The 19725-nt window shown below is 43.6% G+C and overlaps 1 protein-coding gene across 1 annotated transcript in view; it reads right to left on the bottom strand.

Annotated features, from left to right (window-relative positions):
- FGF14 (fibroblast growth factor 14) overlaps window positions 1-11003 on the bottom strand; it is a 301405-nt gene extending 290402 nt beyond the window's left edge. Inside the window, exon 1 of the mRNA XM_079973074.1 lies at window positions 10939-11003. Within this exon, the coding sequence (XP_079829200.1) occupies window positions 10939-10990 (52 nt within the window). The 5' untranslated portion in view covers window positions 10991-11003. The remainder of the gene's footprint in view (window positions 1-10938) is intronic.
- Window positions 11004-19725: the final 8722 nt, after the last annotated feature.

The raw sequence follows: 19725 nt of genomic DNA, 5'->3' as shown, positions 1-19725 counted from the left end.
GTTGGATGAGGGCAAAGGCCCATCCAGTCCAACATTCTGTTCTCACAGTGGCCAACCAGATGCACACTTGCCTGGGAGCAAACCCCAGTGAACATGACTGTGTTGTGAGAACCACTTACTCATGAGTCAGCACTGCTAAACTTATTTGGCTTCCTTCTGAGTAAAAATGCATAAATGTGCTAATGTTCATATTCTCTTCTCCTAACATAATTTGACGTCTAGAGAAAGATTATTTTTTTAAATAAAAACAAATTAAAAACAAATAGAGACATAAGTTTTAATTTTGTACTGTCATATTTATTTTTATGGTCTATCGTTGTTGTTCTGAGCTGCCCTGAGAAGGTTGGCAAATAAATCTATTAAATAAACATAACAGGCAAACGTGTATTACGTTTGTCCCTCAAGCATCAATCATTCTCTTATAGAACAATCCCTATTCACAGTTACTCAGAGTGAGCCCCACTACGCTGAGTGGGGCTTAATACCAGGGAAATATGTATAGGATTGCCGCTGTAAGTACTAAAAGCTACTAGCACCGAGATGGATGCAGATCTATGGCTCAAACAGAAAGAATCATGAGCATGAAATAATTTCACCCATTAAGAAGGGCAACACAAGCCTTAATTAGATCAGGGGAGGAAATTTAATTTGTGTAAATTCAGAAAATATATTCCATGGTGGGCAAGTGCTTTAGTAGGTGAGATCCAAGTAAACAGGCCGTTGTTCATTTGAGTGCCGCGAAGAGCATGCCAACACCAGGCATCTATTAACTTCATAATAGATAGGCATGCAATGCATATGTATTAACATCTTACCATACATAATTCTGTGGCCTTTACGGACGCTGCTTCAAAACTAGTATTTATTTATTATCCACTCTTCCCCCTGAAGGAATTCAGGGGCGTAGTCTAGAATCATTAATATTTAATTAAAACATTACAAAATTTAAAACTATGATAAAAATGCCTGGTGACCAACAATATATTTGACTTCCTTGCGTATGACCCCTTTTGGCTTTAATGGAGATTCATTTTGTCTATGTTCACCAGATCCACACCCTAGAGGTTAAATTCCTGTACCTTTAAGGACTGAACAGAAGTCAGAATTTTCCCAGGAGAAGCTTTTTGCAACATAGTGATGCATTGGCCATACCTGCAGCAATGTTCTCTTCTCTGCTAATTTTAAAGGTATAGGATTCAGAAGGCACACAGGACATCTCCTTAAAATAGATAAGACTGTTTTAAGTCTTGTCTATTTTATCTATAAGAATCATCTATTTCAGTCAGTGTAGATAATATTGGATTAAATGGACAAACAGGTCTCATCTGCACTGTACTTTTGAAGCAGTATTATTGCACTTTAAACAGTCACAGACCCTCCAAGTGCCCTCCAAGTTTTCCAGGGACAGTCCCAGTTTTACAGAAGCCATCTCAGTTTCTGATTTGATCCTGCAATGCCCCACTTTTCCTTAGGACATCCCTATTTTCATTGGAGAAATGTTGGAGACTATGGAGTTATGAGACACACACACACACACACACACACAAGCCAAAGAGATAAGTAGCTATACAACCTTAAGAAGACATCTGAAGGCAGCCCTGTATAGGGAAGTTTTTTTAATGTTTAATGTTTTATTATGTTTTTATATATATTGGAAGTCGCCCAAAGTGGCTAGGGTAACCCAGTCAGATGGGATGGGTATTATTATTATTATTATTATTATTAACTAGGACATCCCTATTTTCATCAGAGAAATGTTGAATATCGGGAACTGTAGTTTGTTATGGGTGCTGAGATTTGTTACGAGCCCCCTATTCCCCCTGCACAGACCTGCAGTTCTCAGCATGGTTTAACTGTCAATCCATCTTCACAAGGTACTCTGAGCATTGTAACTCTGTGTGCGAGTCTCCATCACAGGTCTTCCCCATCAATGACAGGCTTGATCCTGGGACCTTCTGCACGCATTGAGCTATGGTCTCTCCATTCATACACTGCCAGGGCTAAGCAATACTAGTAAGGATTTGAAAAAACCTGACTTAACCTCCACAGTAGAGAAAGACAACGCAGAGCCTGAAGGCTTGTATTCTCCCACATGAACTTGCCCTCCAATTAAGATCTCTCTCAGAGTCCCTTCTCCAAGTGAAGGGCTGGGGCCTGTGGGTGGAAGCTGCCAAAAAGGGATGAAAAAATAGTAATTTTCCACTTCAGAACATTGTCTTCTTTATGCCTGGGAGCACTGTAGCATTTCATGTATTTTTCCCCCCTCGGTTGTTCATACATTTGGTGGTTTGTAACTGATTTATTGTAAGTTGAGTGGGTATGATTGCTTTTGATGTATTGCTGATATTTTGTTGATTTTTGGGTCACAGCCAATATTAATTCTACTCAGAGTAGACCCACTAAAGTTAACAAATGTGACTAACTTAAGTGTATTAATTTCTACAGTACTGTAGAAAGGCAGAATACAAATTAAAATTTGAATTGAGTTTAATTCAATGCCTCTTCCCCCAATTGCCTGCCTTCAGAGGTCAGCCAGCTGCCCCCCAACTGCAGAGAGGGCCTTTCCTGCGATGGCACCCAAATTATGGATTTCTCTCCCTAAAACTGTGTGCCTGGTACTTCCTTTTATTATTATTTAGGTACCAGATAAAGTTTGTCTTGGTGTCTAGGGCCTTTAATGGTGTCTTACAATATTTGCCCCTTATAAATGGAGTAACTACTATTTTATCCTGGTTGTGTGTTTTTTAATAAAACAAAACACTAATGTGCTTGTGGTTGTTTTTACCTGCTGTTTAATCATGTTTCTTTTATGCTGTACTGTTCATGTTTTATCAAACCGCCTTGAGGCTATTGTGAAAGGTAGGCTATAAATACCTCAAATTAAAGTGAAATGCTTTTAGACCAAGATCTATATGCATGCATTCTTTCCAATGCCATGTAGAGTCCAGCAACAGCAGCATGTGTTTGTGAGTTAAGAGGTGGATTCAGTCCTCCATTCTCCTATGATTCCTGTCAGTTTCAATCCTATTCTAAAAGCTTACTGCAATACATCTGGCACAAAGTTTGATGTCAATGCAGGCCTCAAATCCCTGTAGGATGATACACAAGGATAGTCATCCCTAGACTTTCTCCCTGCCATTTCTGCATTCCACCCTTTAGTCAGCTCAAGAGCAGCAGCTGTTCGTGGCACTGCTGTGCCACATCGGATAATTATGGCTACTACCAGCACGGCAGCTTGGCCCCCAACTACTGCCCCACATTGGCTTCTCTACACTCTTTCATTCTTATCACCCATGCACCGTTTAATACCATGACATTGCCTTGGCACAGAGTGGGGTCTCATAAAAATATGACCCTTAGCAAAAAGGAGCTAAAGCAATTGGGAATTCCCAGTTACAGGAGAAAATATGTTACAGACCTTTTTTTCTTTTCTCCGCCAAAAATTAATCTCAGGGTTGTGGGTTCTGGCCCCCCACCTTGGGCAAAAGATTCCTACATTGCAGGGAGTTGGACTAGATTGCCTTCTACAATTCCATGATTCTATTGCCAGATGGGGACACGGGTGGCACTGTGGGTTAAACCACAGAGCCTAGGGCTTGCTGATCAGAAGGTTGGTGGTTCGAATCCCTGCAACGGGGTGAGCTCCCATTGCTCGGTCCCTGCTCCTGCCAACCTAGCAGTTCGAAAGCACGCCAAAAAGTGCAAGTAGATAAATAGGTACCGCTCCAGCGGGAAGGTTTCCGTGCGCTGCTCTGGTTCGCCAGAGTCATGCTGGCCACATGACCCGGAAGCTGTATGCCGGCTCCCTTGGCCAATAAAGCGAGATGAGCGCCACAACCCCGGTCATGACTGGACCTAATAGTCAGGGGTCCCTTTATTGCCAGATGAGAGAGTACTTTATAAGCAAGTTTACCCTTTGCATTTGGGGGTGGGGAGCTGAATCTGACTAGCACGCCAAACCCTTCCTCCTGCCCCTGTGGGCCAACTTTAACAAGTGGGCAACTCTGCCCAAATGTCAATTACCTGACGTCATGACAATTTGGAAGGCGCCTTTGAAGTCCATAAGTTATTTCAAAACAAACTGCTTGTAGATAGACTTCAAAGTGATGGTAGCCATACCTTTACCTGCCTTTCACCTGAGGTCTCATTAATCTGGGAATAGCAGGAGGCTTGTTGAAGTCACCTTTCTTATCAAAATGCAAAAACAGGGCTAGCACAAGAGGACAGTGATGATGAATGTTTTGAGACGGAGATGCCTGATCATTTGGAAAGACGTTCAAATCAACTCCACATTTCTGTTCCTGCCAGTGTCCCACTTTATAAGCAATCATACATCCACACAGTTGTTCCTCCTTAACTGGCTGGAGTAACCAATTATGGTTGCCAATACTCTTGAACTAGAACTGAACTAAGAATCAGGGAATGGAACATTGTCTCATTGCCAGTTGGCCAAACTAACTCATAACCCTTCCATTATTTACCCTATGTCATATTATTGCTTAAACCAGCATAAAATGCTATGTATCAGTAGTTCCCAACCAGTTGGCTAGAACCCAAAATTGAGTACAGAAGTGAACTCCAAACTCCATGATACATTGAATGCATCTTCATAGTTTAAAAATACAAAACAAAATTACTGTATGGGACCTAATCCAGATTTGGAACATGGTGCAGGTGCAATGGGGTCAATCCTTTCCCCACACAAACCTTGTAGGCCCATGCACAATATATGTCCCAGGAGGAAAGGAACTCTTAAGACGTTTCCCAAGGAAGGAAACTGTAGCACAGGGAAGAAAGAGTTAACCTCCCACCACCCATGACACTGGCCCAGGTCAGGACCTCCTACAGCAGTTATTTTAAATGCACACAAAATGGACATACCTGCAAATATTCATTTAATGTATTGGGTCCTTTGAGCCTAAGCTTCCAGGATGTTAAATATGTTTATAGTCAGTGAAGCAAAATCCAAAATTAATAGTGTTGAATTTGGACCTGGATCCAAATCTGTGCTATACTGTGAATCCACTCAGTGGCCTTTGCAAAGTTTTTTTTCTCTCCAAATTTTGTATCTTATTTGAGGTCTAAATGAATGCCCTGGGTGGGAGGCAGCAGCATGCTCCTGTCCTCCCCTCCTCTATGCATTTGTACAGAGCCCTTGCCTGTACAATTTTATATGTGAGCCTTCCTATACACATCCTAATGAACACACATAGGTCAAGGAACCTGCCACTGCAATGCCACACATAAACCCTTCAAAAAAAAAAACCCAACCACATGCTCATTTAGTCCTCAAATAACATCTAAAAATCCCCTTGTCTGTCAGCTTCGCTGCCCATTTGCAAAGTGTTGACGATGAGACAAGGATTTCAAAATGTCTCAAATGCTAATCATGCTCCTAATAATATTGACTTCCAATCAGGGGGTGGGACAAAAGGATGCACAAGGAGGCCCAGTGAGTGCTGCCTCCAGGTCATCAGCTGAACATTCTTGAGTTTGGTAATGGCAGGTATGCAACTCCTGTTTTCAGTACATATATGCAGTACATATAGATTCTGAGATATACTCGGAGTCGAGAGTGGATTTCATGCTCCTTATTCAGCTCATAGTGGTGAGGAGGAATGGAAGTTCCCCCAGAATGTCTGCTTTATATACATTATTTACACAATGGGCCCCACGTGATTGGCTATTTCCGGGATTCACCTGTAGGCCAATCAGGTTGCAGATTCACTTCCACATGGAGCTGGATTGGGTGGCTCCTGTGGACCAATCAGACTGCTGCATTATGGACCCTACTGTTCTAGGACCAATCAGACTGCTGCATTCTGAATCCTATTGTTCTAGGACCAATCAGACTGCTGCATTCTGAATCCTATTGTTCTAGGACCAATCAGACTGCTGCCTTTTGGATCCTATTCAACTCAGTACATAACAGATTCACTTATATATTAGAGTAAAAACAGCATCACATGGAGATGACATCTCTTGGGATGGCAAAATGTTCAGAGATCCCAATGCAGTAGTGAACCAATCTTAGAGGTGCACATTGCATTGCCACTAAGGATACTGAGGTGCTTCACTTGATTTGTTCACAGCTACCCACATGTGATCAGAAAGTTGTGTTTCAACAAGCACTGTGGTACTGGGAGAGGCCTTCTGAATGGCACAGTATTGCCCCTTGAAAAGGCAAGGTGTCTATGGCCTACTCTGATCTGCCCTCTCCTCCCAGAACTTGTAAAAGCTGAGGATGACTAAACAAGGCACTAGGGTGGTGGTGGGGTGGTGGTGCAAGGCAAAACAAGCTTAATAATAACAAAATATACAGACTTTGAAACTTTGACTTATTTTGCTCACTTTAAATATTAAAGAAAACCAAGCAGGTCACAAAATATTTCCCCTTGAAAATAAATAAGTAAAAGTTAAGGACCAACATGCCTCCTTTCCCAGGACCCAGATATATTTAACCACCGCATTTCTAAAAGTATATTCTCTCAACTTCTGAAATTAAATTCTTCATTGTGTCAGTCATTCTGAAATGCTTCACATGCCATTCAGTGATAGGAATCCCAAGAAGCAAGCAAGGCAGATGAAGGAAAAATAGAGGGAAGGAAAAGAAGACATTGTTATTTGGAAAAAGTTGGCTAAATGTTCACATACAAATGGCTTTTAAACGACTCAGACACATCAGTGTTAAGAGAAACTCCAAGCGCAGACATTCTGTTTGCTTTTCAAACTCATTTTCATCATATGTAAAACTGAATATTAAGATTTTGATTCAGAAGGTGATGAAAATTCCAGCTGATACCATAGACTATTCATTTTCCTAGGCAATCAAACACAAGTTGATACATTTTGCATGATCCACCACAGGCTTAGAAGTTACAAAACTGCTTCACTCTAATCATGAAATTAAACGTTTCATGTAACAAAAGAACACTTGCACTATGTGAATGAAGTATGTTGAATACCCGAAACTAGGACAATGTAACAAAAGTAAAGTATGAATTAAGTTTATTTGTAGGGTCTTACTCCTGGATGCAACAATAACTCTCTATCCCAATTTTCTTTCAGTTTGCCCATTAACAAATCCAATCAAGATGACTAGTGGTTAACATCCTAATGTCTCTAAAAATTAAAGCATCTTACAATGTTTAAATGGCAGGTCCTTTTGTTTTGGCTTCACGCTGTGATGAGGTTTGCACAGCAAGTTACTCAGAAGTAAGCCCCACTGAGTTCAGTGAAACTTTTTATCTAGTAATTCTTCTTAGGATTTGCACAGTCTTATTTTTGCTAAAGCAGGAAAACATTTTAGTCATTCATCACTCATCATTACAACTAATATGCCATAATGCAACAAAGGAAAAACTCAGCGAAATATGTTGCTTGGTACTTAATTCAAAGCATGATTTAGCCATCATCAACACAGTTTCTTTCATGGCTGTGTAAACACTCCAATATTTGTTCTTAAAGGTCAGGCACTATATTTTGTGCATAGCTTGTTTTTCCCCTCAAGAATCGTAGCATCATATGCAAACGCTGCCTCAGACAAACTTTAGAGCATGGACCAGTCATTGACCTGCTACAGTACATCAACCACTGTCAAAGAAATCTATTCATGCAGCCACCACACGCATTGCCAAGTCTTTCCCACCTTAAAATCATAACCTATTTATCCTCCTCTGAGTCATAACAAACAGAAGACGATCGATCATATTCAAGACTATTCCTCAGGGCTGTTTTACAGTTTAGAGGGGTTTGCCTATATTTCACATTAATTGATCAATTAATTTCACAGCAGACGCATACATCAGGACCACAGACTACTTGCGGCATATATTAAAGGCTTTAGCTAAGGCAGAAACAGGGAGCGGAAACCAGGAGAGGGGAACCATTATCACCACAACAAAAAGCTGTAGGAGTGTGTGCACTGGTGTGTATGAGAGAGAGACAAAGAAGCTCTACAACTTTTGGAAAGAAAATAGCTTGCAAGTATACATATACCAAAATCCACATACGGTTGCTGCATTGCTAGAAGAGTGATGCTGAAACTAAAAGATAACATGAAGCACCTGAGCTTTCTGTTCACACTTAACTCGGCAGCCTCCATCCTAATCAAAACTGCTGTACTGTACATGTCTTGCTATAGAATATTTGCATTTTGCACTAAGTTGTGCGTCACCGTACCAGAACCAGAATTTCATTTTTCCCCGATTTGGGAAAACCAGCAACAGCATGTTATAAATCACTTTTTTAAAAAAGAAAGAAAAAGACTAAGGATAATGCGGAGTGGGGTGGTAAGAACAGAGATCACCTAGGAGAGTTTTGCTTCTCATAGGCCTCTAATAATGTTTCTTATTTATTCTTATTCATTCCGGCTGGACCCCATGAAAGGGAATCTGCAGCATTTTGGGGTACCTAGGCATCTCAAAAATCTCCACCATCTCTGAAATATCTAGAAAGAAGCTCAGCATAACATCCTCCTTGGAAGAAGTCATCATAAAGTAAACTGGACAACTATCCTGAGAAGCAACCTCTCTCTTTCTCTCGCTTGTGCCCGGAGGGATCTAAAGGAGTCCCAAACATTCCTGTGTTCACTTCTGGTTATCCTAGGCTGTGCATTTCTCTTGCTTGCAAGGGGAGGGGAACTTCTATTCCTTACCCCCTCTTTTGTTGTTGCAGAGATGCAACATCTTTGTTATTTAAAAGGAAATCAGGGGGCAAAAAAGGGCTTTATTATTTAGGTCAGTTTCTCCGACTGTCTTGAGTCCAGCCTCAAGGCATCCTTCTCACTGGTCGTTCAGCTGGTCAAGGAGGCAAGAGCTTTCTGCGGGAGTGCTTTGATGTGTTGTTTTCATATATTGTACACAAACTGGAGAAGAATGCACCGGCTTCCTTCGTCGGTTTGCACGAAGGTCCTGAGCCTTGGCAAAGTTGCCATGGCCCAAGCGTGCTGTCCCCCCACACCGCAGTGCCTGCAAGTGGGGAGCAAAAGGTTGCCTTCCAGGATGAAGGATCAGCGCCAAGCTAAACCCACCACCACCGAGCCCACTACCAACCCTCGACTCGTCCAGTGCAGAAGGGAAGACCGAGCTCGCTCGCTCGCTCTCTCCCACCCCCCACCCCACCCCCCGAGAGCTGAAGGGGCTGCTGGGGCATCCAGCCTTCTTTGGTATTCTGGGAAGGAGATGTTTCTGTTTGCTGCAGCGGGGAAGCGGACGGAGCCAACACACACACACGCGCGCGCGAAGGGAGCAAAACGTCTTCTCCCTCTCTCGGGATGCAGAGTTAGTCCCTTTGCATTGCAAGTCTGAAGCCAGGGAGGAAGGAAAAGGCTGTCCCCCAAGCACCAGCTTCCAACCCTGCTGCAGCTTGTTGGTGTGTCAGCGGATGCTTATGATCTACTACACTGCAGTACCAGCGTCAAGAGCCTCCTGCTTAGAAACTGCCACTGCAGGGCAGGCAACACCAAAAACACATACACACACTACACGAGTCTTTCCACCCCACACCCCTGGCTCCTTTCTAGGCTCGCCACAAACCTCCACAGGATCTTGCCCTCCAAAGCACTGCTAGGGACGGCAAATCCCCGCCCAAGACCACACAGGTGATCCCAACTATCTAACTCGACAGGCTTGAGCCTGTGTGTGTGTGTGTGTGGACACGGGGGGAGGGGGTCTGTCTGGCTGTGGCGCGGCTTCCTTGGGAAGACTCTCCATCTCCCAGCCTCCCTCCCTCTCTCCCCAAACTCTCTCCATTTGCCAGCGCTGTCCTTCCCCGTTGACACGAGGGAAAGGGAATTGGGGGTGGGGGTGGGGAGGCTTGGAGGAGGCGGTGGGGTTGTGGGGCTGCCCTAAGCACCTGCAATTTGCATTTCTTTATGTAACGTCCTGCAAGTTTCCCCGCTGGAGCTTGCTGGGGTTGGAAGCTGACAAGCAGACAGGCTGGGCTGATCAACAAGGCGCAAAAAAAGTGAACCTAGACAGGCGCGCAAAAAGCTAGGTCATTTTTCTTTTTTAGATCCTGGGCTTCATGGGTTAAGGAGGCAATGTGCATTGCATGACTTCCTTCCACATGTGGCAAGTCAGCCCTGCTGCTGCGTATGGAGACGGAGGGGGGGGGGCTCCTTCTCCTTCTGAGTGGGGCCTTGGGCTTCTGCCCCCCCCCCCAAAAAAAAAAACCTGCTCAGAGACTCTCCACTGCACACACACACACACACACACACACACCTCTGCCTAGGCTACTGTTGGACAGGTGGACTTTCTCTTAGTTCCCTTCCAGGCACAAACTCCCTGAAAGTGTTTCTCTCTCTTTTCTCTCTGCCACCAGATTGCAGACTAGGGGGAATGCGGGGATGGGGAAGGGCAGCTGACGAAGATCTGGTGAATAAACACAAAGAGCTGGGTTTTGCAAGGGCTTCTCTTCCCTCCCCCCCCCCCGTCCACTTTAGAAGCACGAGCCACGCTTGCAAGTTGAACCGAAAGTCTCAGACAGGGCGCCCTCAGGTACACCCACCAGTCGCGCAAGGCCCTGAGACCTCTGCTGGAAACTGTTGCGGGGAGCGAGGAGACCAGGAAAGAAATGGGGGTTATGAGACACTGCTACAATTCCATCTTCCGGTTAAAAAATGTCAACAGAGATCTAAGTTTTCTCTCCCCACACCCACCCTCCCTCCCACCCTCTCTCTTCCCCGTTGGAAACAATTCATCCAAAGCAGATTTTGGCGAATTTCCTGCAAACACAGCCTGGCTTATTTGTACACCGCGCTGCACGCAAATCTGCACCGGCCTGCTTTCCCGTATCCCCCTTTCTCCCCTCGACAGGACTGCAGACCTGGCGCTATGGGGAGCAACAGACGAGAGTAACACAAAGGTGGGGGGTGACTGACACACACACACACACACACACACACACACACACACTGTGATGCAGTGTATTGCTTACCAGTTGGGTTCTTGTTCTTCTTAAGACTCTTGCCACAAAGACACTGCAGCATATGCGATCCTTTGCTGAAAATGTTCCAAAGAAACCACATTGATTTGGGCGAAAAGCAATCCTGCGCTTATACACCCTGAGAAAGAGGAGATCCTTGTGGTTGTTGCATAATAATAAAAATTGAGATCAGGGTCTCCTCCAGAGGGGCACCAGTTTTATCATTGGCCACCACAACAAAAAAACAAAAACAAAACAAAAACAAAAAAGAGGAAAAAATATTAAATCCTGATCTCCCAGGGTTGTTTTTTTTTTTTTTAAATCCCCTTCCTTTCCTTTCTTTCTCTCCCCCCCCCCTTTCCCCCTCACGTGGTTAATTTCTTTCAGACTTCTCAATGGATGCGTTTTTCAGCCAGGGTGAACGGTTATCTCCCTCCTCCAGAACGACGCTGGATTATCACCCAAAACTGTGGAAGAAGAAAAAAGACATAGATCCTTCTCTTGCTTGCCTTCTTGTTCCTGTTCCTTCTCCTCCTCTCTTTCAGATGGAAGCCAACCAAGACATGAGGCGATGAAATTCCAGCCAAGGCCAAAAACTAACCCGAGACAACAGTAAAGCGCGAGAGATCCCCACAGAGGAAACCATAGCCTGTGACTTGATGGCTGGGAGGCTGGGTGGATCTGCAGAACAAAGCCAAAGCAGGATGCATCCTACTAAAAGACTGCCATAGTGCAGCCCCTGGAAGGGAGAACGCACAGCGCCCGGATCTCCTCCACCACCACCCAGCTCAAGTCTGATGGATGAAGGCAGGTGCTCCCCTCGGAAAGTGCTGGTTTCTACCATCAAATCATCTCAGGGTTGTATGTAATTGTGTGGCACCTGCGGTTCCCAGTTGCACAGCAGATGCAAATCTTTAGCCCTTAGCATGCAGGCGAACCACACACGCGACAGAGGCAGGTCTCTTCTCTCTTTCTTTCTTTCTCTCTCTCTCTCTCCCTGCTCCGTCCAGCACTGGCGTGCATTAGGGGGAAACGGAGACGGATCCTCCCCCCTCATGCACACACACACACATAGATGAGAGAGAGAAAGAGAGAGAGAGAGAGAGAGACGTAGGCACACACTGGATTCCGCTCCTGAGCCTGGGCTATGAGTTACAGGCTTTCAACGGGAGTAGGAGGAGTTGAGATTTGCATGGGGAGCCTGGCTTTCCATGACGTAGCCACGTGCTCCCGAGCCTGTCACCAGTGAGATGCTTCAGCCAGCCCAGGGAAGGCAGTGTCACTGCAGTCTCTGCCTTGTCCCCCCCACCCACCCAACCCCCCTCTCCTCCGTTTCTCTCACCCAGCGTGCTGCAGCTTAAAATGCTGGACCCAGCCTGCCACTTGTACACTCCAGGGAAAAGTGCATGCTAACCAAAAAGGCAAGGAAAACCCACACACAGAGCGTGACACATTCAGAGTTGGAGGGAATGGGGGTGGGTGGGAATGAGAGAGATTCCTTGGAAGACCCTGATCGCCAAACGGAGAACCACAGAAACGTAGAGTTGGAGGGGACCACGAGGATCATCTAGTCCAACCCCCTGCGACGCAGGAATCTTTTGCCCAACATGGGGCTCGAACCCACAGCCCTGAGATTAAGAGTCTCATGCCTCATGCTCTACCGACTGAGCTGTTCTAACAGCAGGAGAGAGAGAGAGAGAGGTAATTTTACTTGTCTAGACCTGGGGCTGCCAAAACGAAGCTAAAGATTATCTCAAAGAAGGCAGAAGAAGGAGAGATTATATGCCTGCCCCATCCAGGCTTCCTTCTGATACAAAAGATCCTAAAGGAATTCCTGCATTGCAGGGGGGTTGGACTAGATGACCCTCAGGATCCCTTCCAATGCTACAATTCTAGGAAAATGCCAGGAGATGAATAGCACATTAATAGCTGCTGCAACCAACCCCAAGAAAACAGCTGCACATTGGCACCCTCCTTCCACCTTGGAAATGTGCACTTCTTGTTGAAAATGTTGTTTATATCCTCCACTTTTCTTCCATCATGAAACTTGTGGTGACGTGTAAGGGGGTCCCCAGGTCGTCTCTCATCCAGGCATTTGCCAGACTCGAGTCTGCTGAGTTTCAGCTAAATGGCTGTGCTACCTGCCCTCAGACAATGCCCTGGGACCAAACTTTAGTGTCTGAAAGTCCACTGTTGCTCTGCAAAAAACGTGTTGGAATCAGACCTGGGATCAAACATCTATGTTGCCATGAGCTCATGAGACTGAGGCAAATCCTGGTATCGGTTCCCTGCCTGTAGAATGAGGGTAGAAGTGTCCTCTTTCACTTGGATGTTGTGCTAATGAAGAAGGTTAATATTGCCCCAAACCATGCACATCTTTATAATGCTATAAACAATAGAATTTATGGCATGAATTGCAAATATATACAACACTGTTTTTGTTATTAATACAACTCTAGATAATGCCTGCACTTATACAGCTGAGGTTCTTTAGAACCCACTTCCTCATTAAAGCAAGAATGGCCCAAATCCTTGCTACCCTCATAGGGAAAACTGCTTTTCTGGGAATCATTATTCCAAGGTGTCTGTTGCTGCTTAAAAGTAAAGGTAAAGGGACCCCTGAACATTAGGTCCAGTCGTGACCGACTCTGGGGTTGCGGCGCTCATCTCGCTTTATTGGCCAAGGGAGCCGGCATACAGTTTCCGGGTCATGACTAAGTCGCTTCTGGCGAACCAGAGCAGCGCACGGAAACGCCGTTTACCTTCCCACCGGAGCGGTACCTATTTATCTACTTGCACTTTGATGTGCTTTCAAACTGCTAGGTTTGCAGGAGCAGGGACCGAGCAATGGGAGCTCACCCCGTCACGGGGATTCAAACTGCCGACCTTCTGATCCAAGTCCTAGGCTCTGTGGTTTAACCCACAGCGCCACCCGCATCCCTCTGCTGCTTACCTGAGATTAAATCCATTAACAAGACAGAGGTAGGAGAGGAAAATTATGGCCAAGACAGTCTCTAAGCAAGACTTATAACTGCTTAAAAACTGAAATCCCAGATGTGACAAGCATGTTACAAACCTATCCACGTTCCATTCCCAGTTCCTTACACTCTCAGTATCATGCTTATCTTGACATATTAGCTATACCAACATGTACCTCTTACTTTAGCTTTTAGGTCTTGCACTACTGTGTGAAGAACTTCCTCAAAAACTGTACATGCCACACAGCTTAGTGCTAAGGAACATGGTTCGCATGCAGACAGTCCCAAATTTAATCCCCAACACAGACAGCTAAATGCTCAGGTAGGAGTTGCTGTTGTTGTTGTATTTATTTATAGCTCAGTTGGTTAGAGCATAGTGATGATTATGCCAAGGTTGCAGGTTCAGTCCCCATATGGGACAGTTGCATATTCATTGGGATTGGACTAGATGAACTTCAGGGTCCCTTTCAGCTCTACAATTATATGATTCTGTGTTCTGGCTTTTCCTCAGAACAGGGACTCAAGGCAGCTCACAAAAATGGAAACAAAACAGGTAAAACACAGTAGCTAAAAAGGCAGGGGGGAAAAGTTTAAAAGTAATTAAATTATAAGGGAAAGGAAATGACGTAAAAACAAATCGATTTAAATGCATAGAGCAGCCCTTTCCTTAAAAAGAGCCAGTTCCCCAAAACCTGCCAGAATAATAATAATAATAATAATAATAATAATAATAATAATAATAAAGTCTTTGCCTGAAGGCAAAAGGAGAACAAGGAAGGAGCCAGTCTAGCCTCTCTAGGAAGGGAGTTCCAGAATCTGGGAGCAGCCACTGAGAAGGCCCTGTCCTGCATCCCCACCAGATGTGCCTGTGAGTGTGGCAGAAGGAGAATCATAGAATCATAGAACTGAAGGTGACCACAAGGATCTTCTAGTCCAACCCCCTTGCAGTGCAGGTATCTTTCGCCCAATGTGGGGCTCGAACCCACAGCCCTGAGCATAGGAGCCCCACAATAAAATATTTGAGGGGACTGGGCCCCCACAAAGTTGATGGGCATTCCCATTCAAATGGGGTGTGTGCACTGTGTCATGCGATCAATTAATGCGGGGCAGGGCTTACTTGGGCCCCCACAATTCAAGGCCCTGGCCCTGAGATAAAGGGTCTCATGCTTTGCCAATTGAGTTATCCCCAGAGAGAGATTTCCAAGAGATTGTCTACAAGCCCATTGATATCAGAACTTCCGGAGCTGAACAATTAATTACAGTGGCATCCTAAGCCTGTTTACCCAGAAGTAATTCCCATTGAGCTCAATGGTCGTACTCCTTAACAAATGTTCTTTGAATGACACTGTGAATCTGAGGAATGGCACTGGAATATGGCAATCTAAAGTACAATGTTACATTTTAAACAAATTATTTTGGAATGAGACCTGAATGAATCCAAATATCATAATATGCAGTGCTACTTTTCTAGAAAAATAGGTGCTGGGTTCTCTTAGAATGGCAATGGCGCCCACCTGAGAGGGGCAGGAACTATGTTCCGGAGAGTTCCGGCTGAAAAAAAACGCCCTGATAATATGGGACTTCAATTCATTGGTTTCCCTGAGACCTTGAGAATTCAAGTGCACCGTGTCTACTGTATCACTCCTATCCATATTCGCACTGACACAAATTCTAAAAGTTTAGTTAGACACGGCTTACCTTTGCAAAAGTTATGCTGGTTCTCTTTCAGCAAGACTTGGTAACGTTATCTTTAGCAATGCTTTCCACCAGTGTTCCTGGAGCAGATATTAAGCTAACAAGTCTGTAATTTCCCAGATCCTTCCTGGATCACTTTTTTAAAATTTGCGTTTATATTGGCCGCATTGCAGTCCTCAGGTATCAAAGTTGCTCTCAGACGAGCTACAATGATCTGTGTTAGGAGAGAAGCCATTTTATACCTCAGCTCTTTCAAAACTCGTGGGTGGACTAGTGATTTCTCAGTTTTTGTCATGGATCACTTTGTATCTTGCCACCAACATTTGCCTCAGACTCCCTATCCTGTGAATGCACAGGGAATCTTCCACAGCGGAAGCAGTTGCAAAAAAATGGACCCAGTTTCCCTTCAATCTCCTTAGCCTTCGTTGACTCCAGCAGTCATTTAAGCAGAACTGAAAGAAGCCTTCTCCTCAGTCCTGTCAGGTAAAAAGGCATCCATCGTGAAGGTTAAGATCTGCAAATGTGAAAGTGTGGCGCGGGGAGGGCAACAAGCGACTCTGCTTGACTGGACTCCTGAGGTAAACTCAAGAGGTTCCCACGTCGACCTGAACTTTGATATCACTATTCAGGGTCATAGACAAGAGTACCTTGTGCTATTTTTCTAGAAAAAGAGGTGTCAGAAATCACCATAAACGCTTCCCTTGTTCTCTTATAATGGCAATGGTGCCCACCTGAGAGGGGCAGGAACTAAATTCCGGAGAGTTCCGGCTGAAGAAAAGCCCTGCTTGTCAATGGTTTTATCTTTAAGTTTTGCCCAAAGCAAACTTCTACTGTATACATTTACACACACACACACACACACACAGCTACAGCATATTATATTGAATTGCTCATGGGTGTTGTGGTGCTAAAAGCACCCTAATTTACCTCAGAACTTCTAAACTTCTTAACTGTTGAGGACGTGCAACAGTTTTTCAGTGTTGATTAGATGGGGATGGGTTTCACGGTGGCCTTTCTTGTGTTTTGTTTTGTTTGTTTGTTTTGTTTGTTTGTTTCTTTTCTTTCTTTACTTGATCTGGTGCTGTTTTCTTGCTCTTTTAATGATTCTTCTTTTACTTGTATTTTATCATTATAAACATTATTTATAGGATTATATATTTTTGTTTTTTTATTTTTTATTTTTCCGACAACACTGTGAGGGAAAGAAATCAAAGAAGACTTGCAAATCTATTACTAAAAATGTTTTTTTTTAAAAAAAAAAAAGTTACAGGCAAAATCTCTTAAGTCAATTTAAATTAAGGTTACCAGATGTCCCCGTTTCTCGGGGATAGTCCCCAGATTTAGAAATCAGTCCCTGACAAAATCCATCCCCTTCAACTGAAGTTGAAAAGTGTCCCCAGATTCATTGAAAAAAATCTGGTAACCTTAATTTAATTGGAAGACTGAAGCAACACATGCTTAATAGCATTGATATAAATGGGAGATTTTATATTATTTTTATATTATTTATTAAATTTCTATACCACCTTGTGCCCACAGGTCTCAGGGCGGTTACAACATAACATCACAATATAAAAACATAAAATATGTAATGAAAATAAAAACAAATGCCATCTTTTTTTAAAAAAAAACTTAAATGAATTTAGAGTCATCCAGTATATACTGAGGATCAAACCAATGACATTTCATTCCAAAATTACAAAAACAAGAGGTCATGTTTGACTAAGTCATACTCAGAGCAAACTGAATGAAATAAATGAATTTAAGTTACAGAAATCCATTTATTTTAACAGGCCTATTCTGAACACAAGTAATGTTGGATACCACTCACCATCTATAAATTAAACTATGCCCATTCTTATTAGTATTATGCTAATTCCAGTGTACTGTAAATGGATGCTAATATTTTGATAAATATTTGTTAAATTTACAGTGCAATTCTACGGATAAACAAATCCTATTGAGTTCACTGAGACTCATGTGAATGTGTGTGTGTGTCTAGGACTGCAACCTTAATTCCATTTCAAATCTCCTAAAATAAGTTATTCTACACATAAGGAGTTATTTACTAAATATTCCTTCTTTGCCACACATCCATCCATTGACAGCACTTCTTGTTGCTTCCAATATTTTGCCATCAGTATTCCAAAAGTGCCTAATTATGTACTTTTCAAATTGGGATTTATTCAGATATATAACTGAGGCCAACGCAAGTTTGTGACAGAAACAGGAGGGTGTCTTCTCCTTCTCTGGGGAAGTATTTATACAGTGCAAACAATTTATTATACTCCTTTCCTACCCTACATGCTCCCAAAATCGTTTCCAATATATCTGTAAGAGAAATAGAGTCGATCTCAGGGTGTTGATACATGATGTGTATCATTACAAAACAATCCTCATGTTTTCTGACACTGTATGTGGCATACACTCCGAAAGCTCAGGATTAGTACCATACTATTCAGATTTAGAAGTACTTATACAGTAAAATGAGGCATAATTTTCAATTTGTAATACAGCTACATTTAGTGGGCGTAATGCTGAGAACTTTGCCATGGTTTCACAAAGTGTTTAAATTATGTGCTTTGTTAGAAGCCATTAAATCCAGTCCTCCTTTGCTATTAGGCAATACTTCCCAATTTGATTTCTGATGACTTAGTACCTAGCTTTTTGATGTCTGAGTTTTTTAAAAAACAAAAAAACCCCAAAACAAATGGATCTCTAGCTTTGCTAAAACAAGCATAACTATGTTCTGCTTTACCTCTGTTCTCTGTCTTATGAGGATGTTCCAATTAGTGCTAAGGATAAAGTTCAGCTATGTGTCATTTTTATATTTCCAAAGGGAAAGACTAACTAGGTTACAACTCAGCTTTGTGTAAAACATCTCAGGTTATATAGGATAGTGCTTTCGTGTCTCTGTGTTGCCCGAGATACAGAAAGCAAAGTTGTAACCTTCTTAGCATGCAACAGCTTTCTGTTATAGGACTGAAATTAACCACAGTGAGTGCTTACTGCCACTACTTTTTTCCAGATATATTATTTAATTACAATACTAGTACTAGTACTACTACTAATATATTACAATATAAAGTGTGTAATTCAAATGTATGCATATTGCACTGTGAGACTCCATAGCTTGTTCAAATGCAGCACTATTGTACTTTGTCTGATTTCCCCCCTCCTTACGCCTGTGTTAATAAAAATTAGTAATAAACTTGCAGACTAGTCAAGTGCTTAACAGTCTGGCTTGACCAGAATAGGAGTGTTTAGGATGCCACAGAAGTCGTTTCAATTTCTAGCCAGCAAGAATGTAGCTGAAGAAAGGAGTGCCACCGTGCAATCGAAATTGTTAATGGCTTCTAATGCCCTGCTTCAGGGTACCTTCAACTAATTATTGCATAAGCCTATCTTAATCATCTGGGTTAATCAACATATTCATTGATTTGTCAGAGGCTGAAAAAGCATTCTGTGACACAAACCTGGCAAGTGTAAGACACAACTGCTGCTCAGCTAGGGTGTTGGTCGTCCACAGCTAACAATAGAAGTATCTCTTCATTACACAGACCCATGAAGACATTTGACCTAGAAGCTTGTCTCTGGGTCAGGAAGTACCACCTGGCTTGCTCCAGCCTACTTGGTGTCAAGTAGGTGTGGGGAATCTCAGAACAGTCCTCGCCCTTGGTGCCCTTAGGGCAAGCCCTTTCCCCCAAACCACACTACTCACTAGCCCTGCTTGAAGTCATCTCCACCCTTGCGATACTTTGATTGTACAAAAGGTTCCCTGTACAATTGTGATGGCCTGGGAATCCGATTCAGAGGCTGAACCGGAGGAATCCCACCTGCACAGGAGTCCCCGCCTCCAGGGTCGGCTGAACTGGGGCAGGGCCTTGATTCTGAAGCGCCTGCACCTGTGCCGGATCCTCAGGAGCAGGCACCAGGTGAATCCACTCTGGCTCCGGAGGTGGTTGAGGACGCATTGCCTACAGGTGCGCCTCTCCCAGCCCTGTCAGGGGAAGGTGAGTCTCCCCCTGGGTCCAGTAACCCTCCAGCCTCTCCTGAGCTGCAGAGGCTCAGGGCAGAGAGGTGGAGGGAACTGGTTTCTCCCAGGAGGAGTGCTCGCCTTAAGGCT

Source organism: Podarcis cretensis, assembly GCF_951804945.1.
Source record: "Podarcis cretensis genome assembly, chromosome: 4".
Taxonomy (NCBI): Eukaryota; Metazoa; Chordata; class Lepidosauria; order Squamata; family Lacertidae; genus Podarcis; species Podarcis cretensis.
The sequence above is the reverse complement of the archived record's forward strand: the minus strand, read 5'-3'. Positions and strand labels throughout refer to the sequence as shown.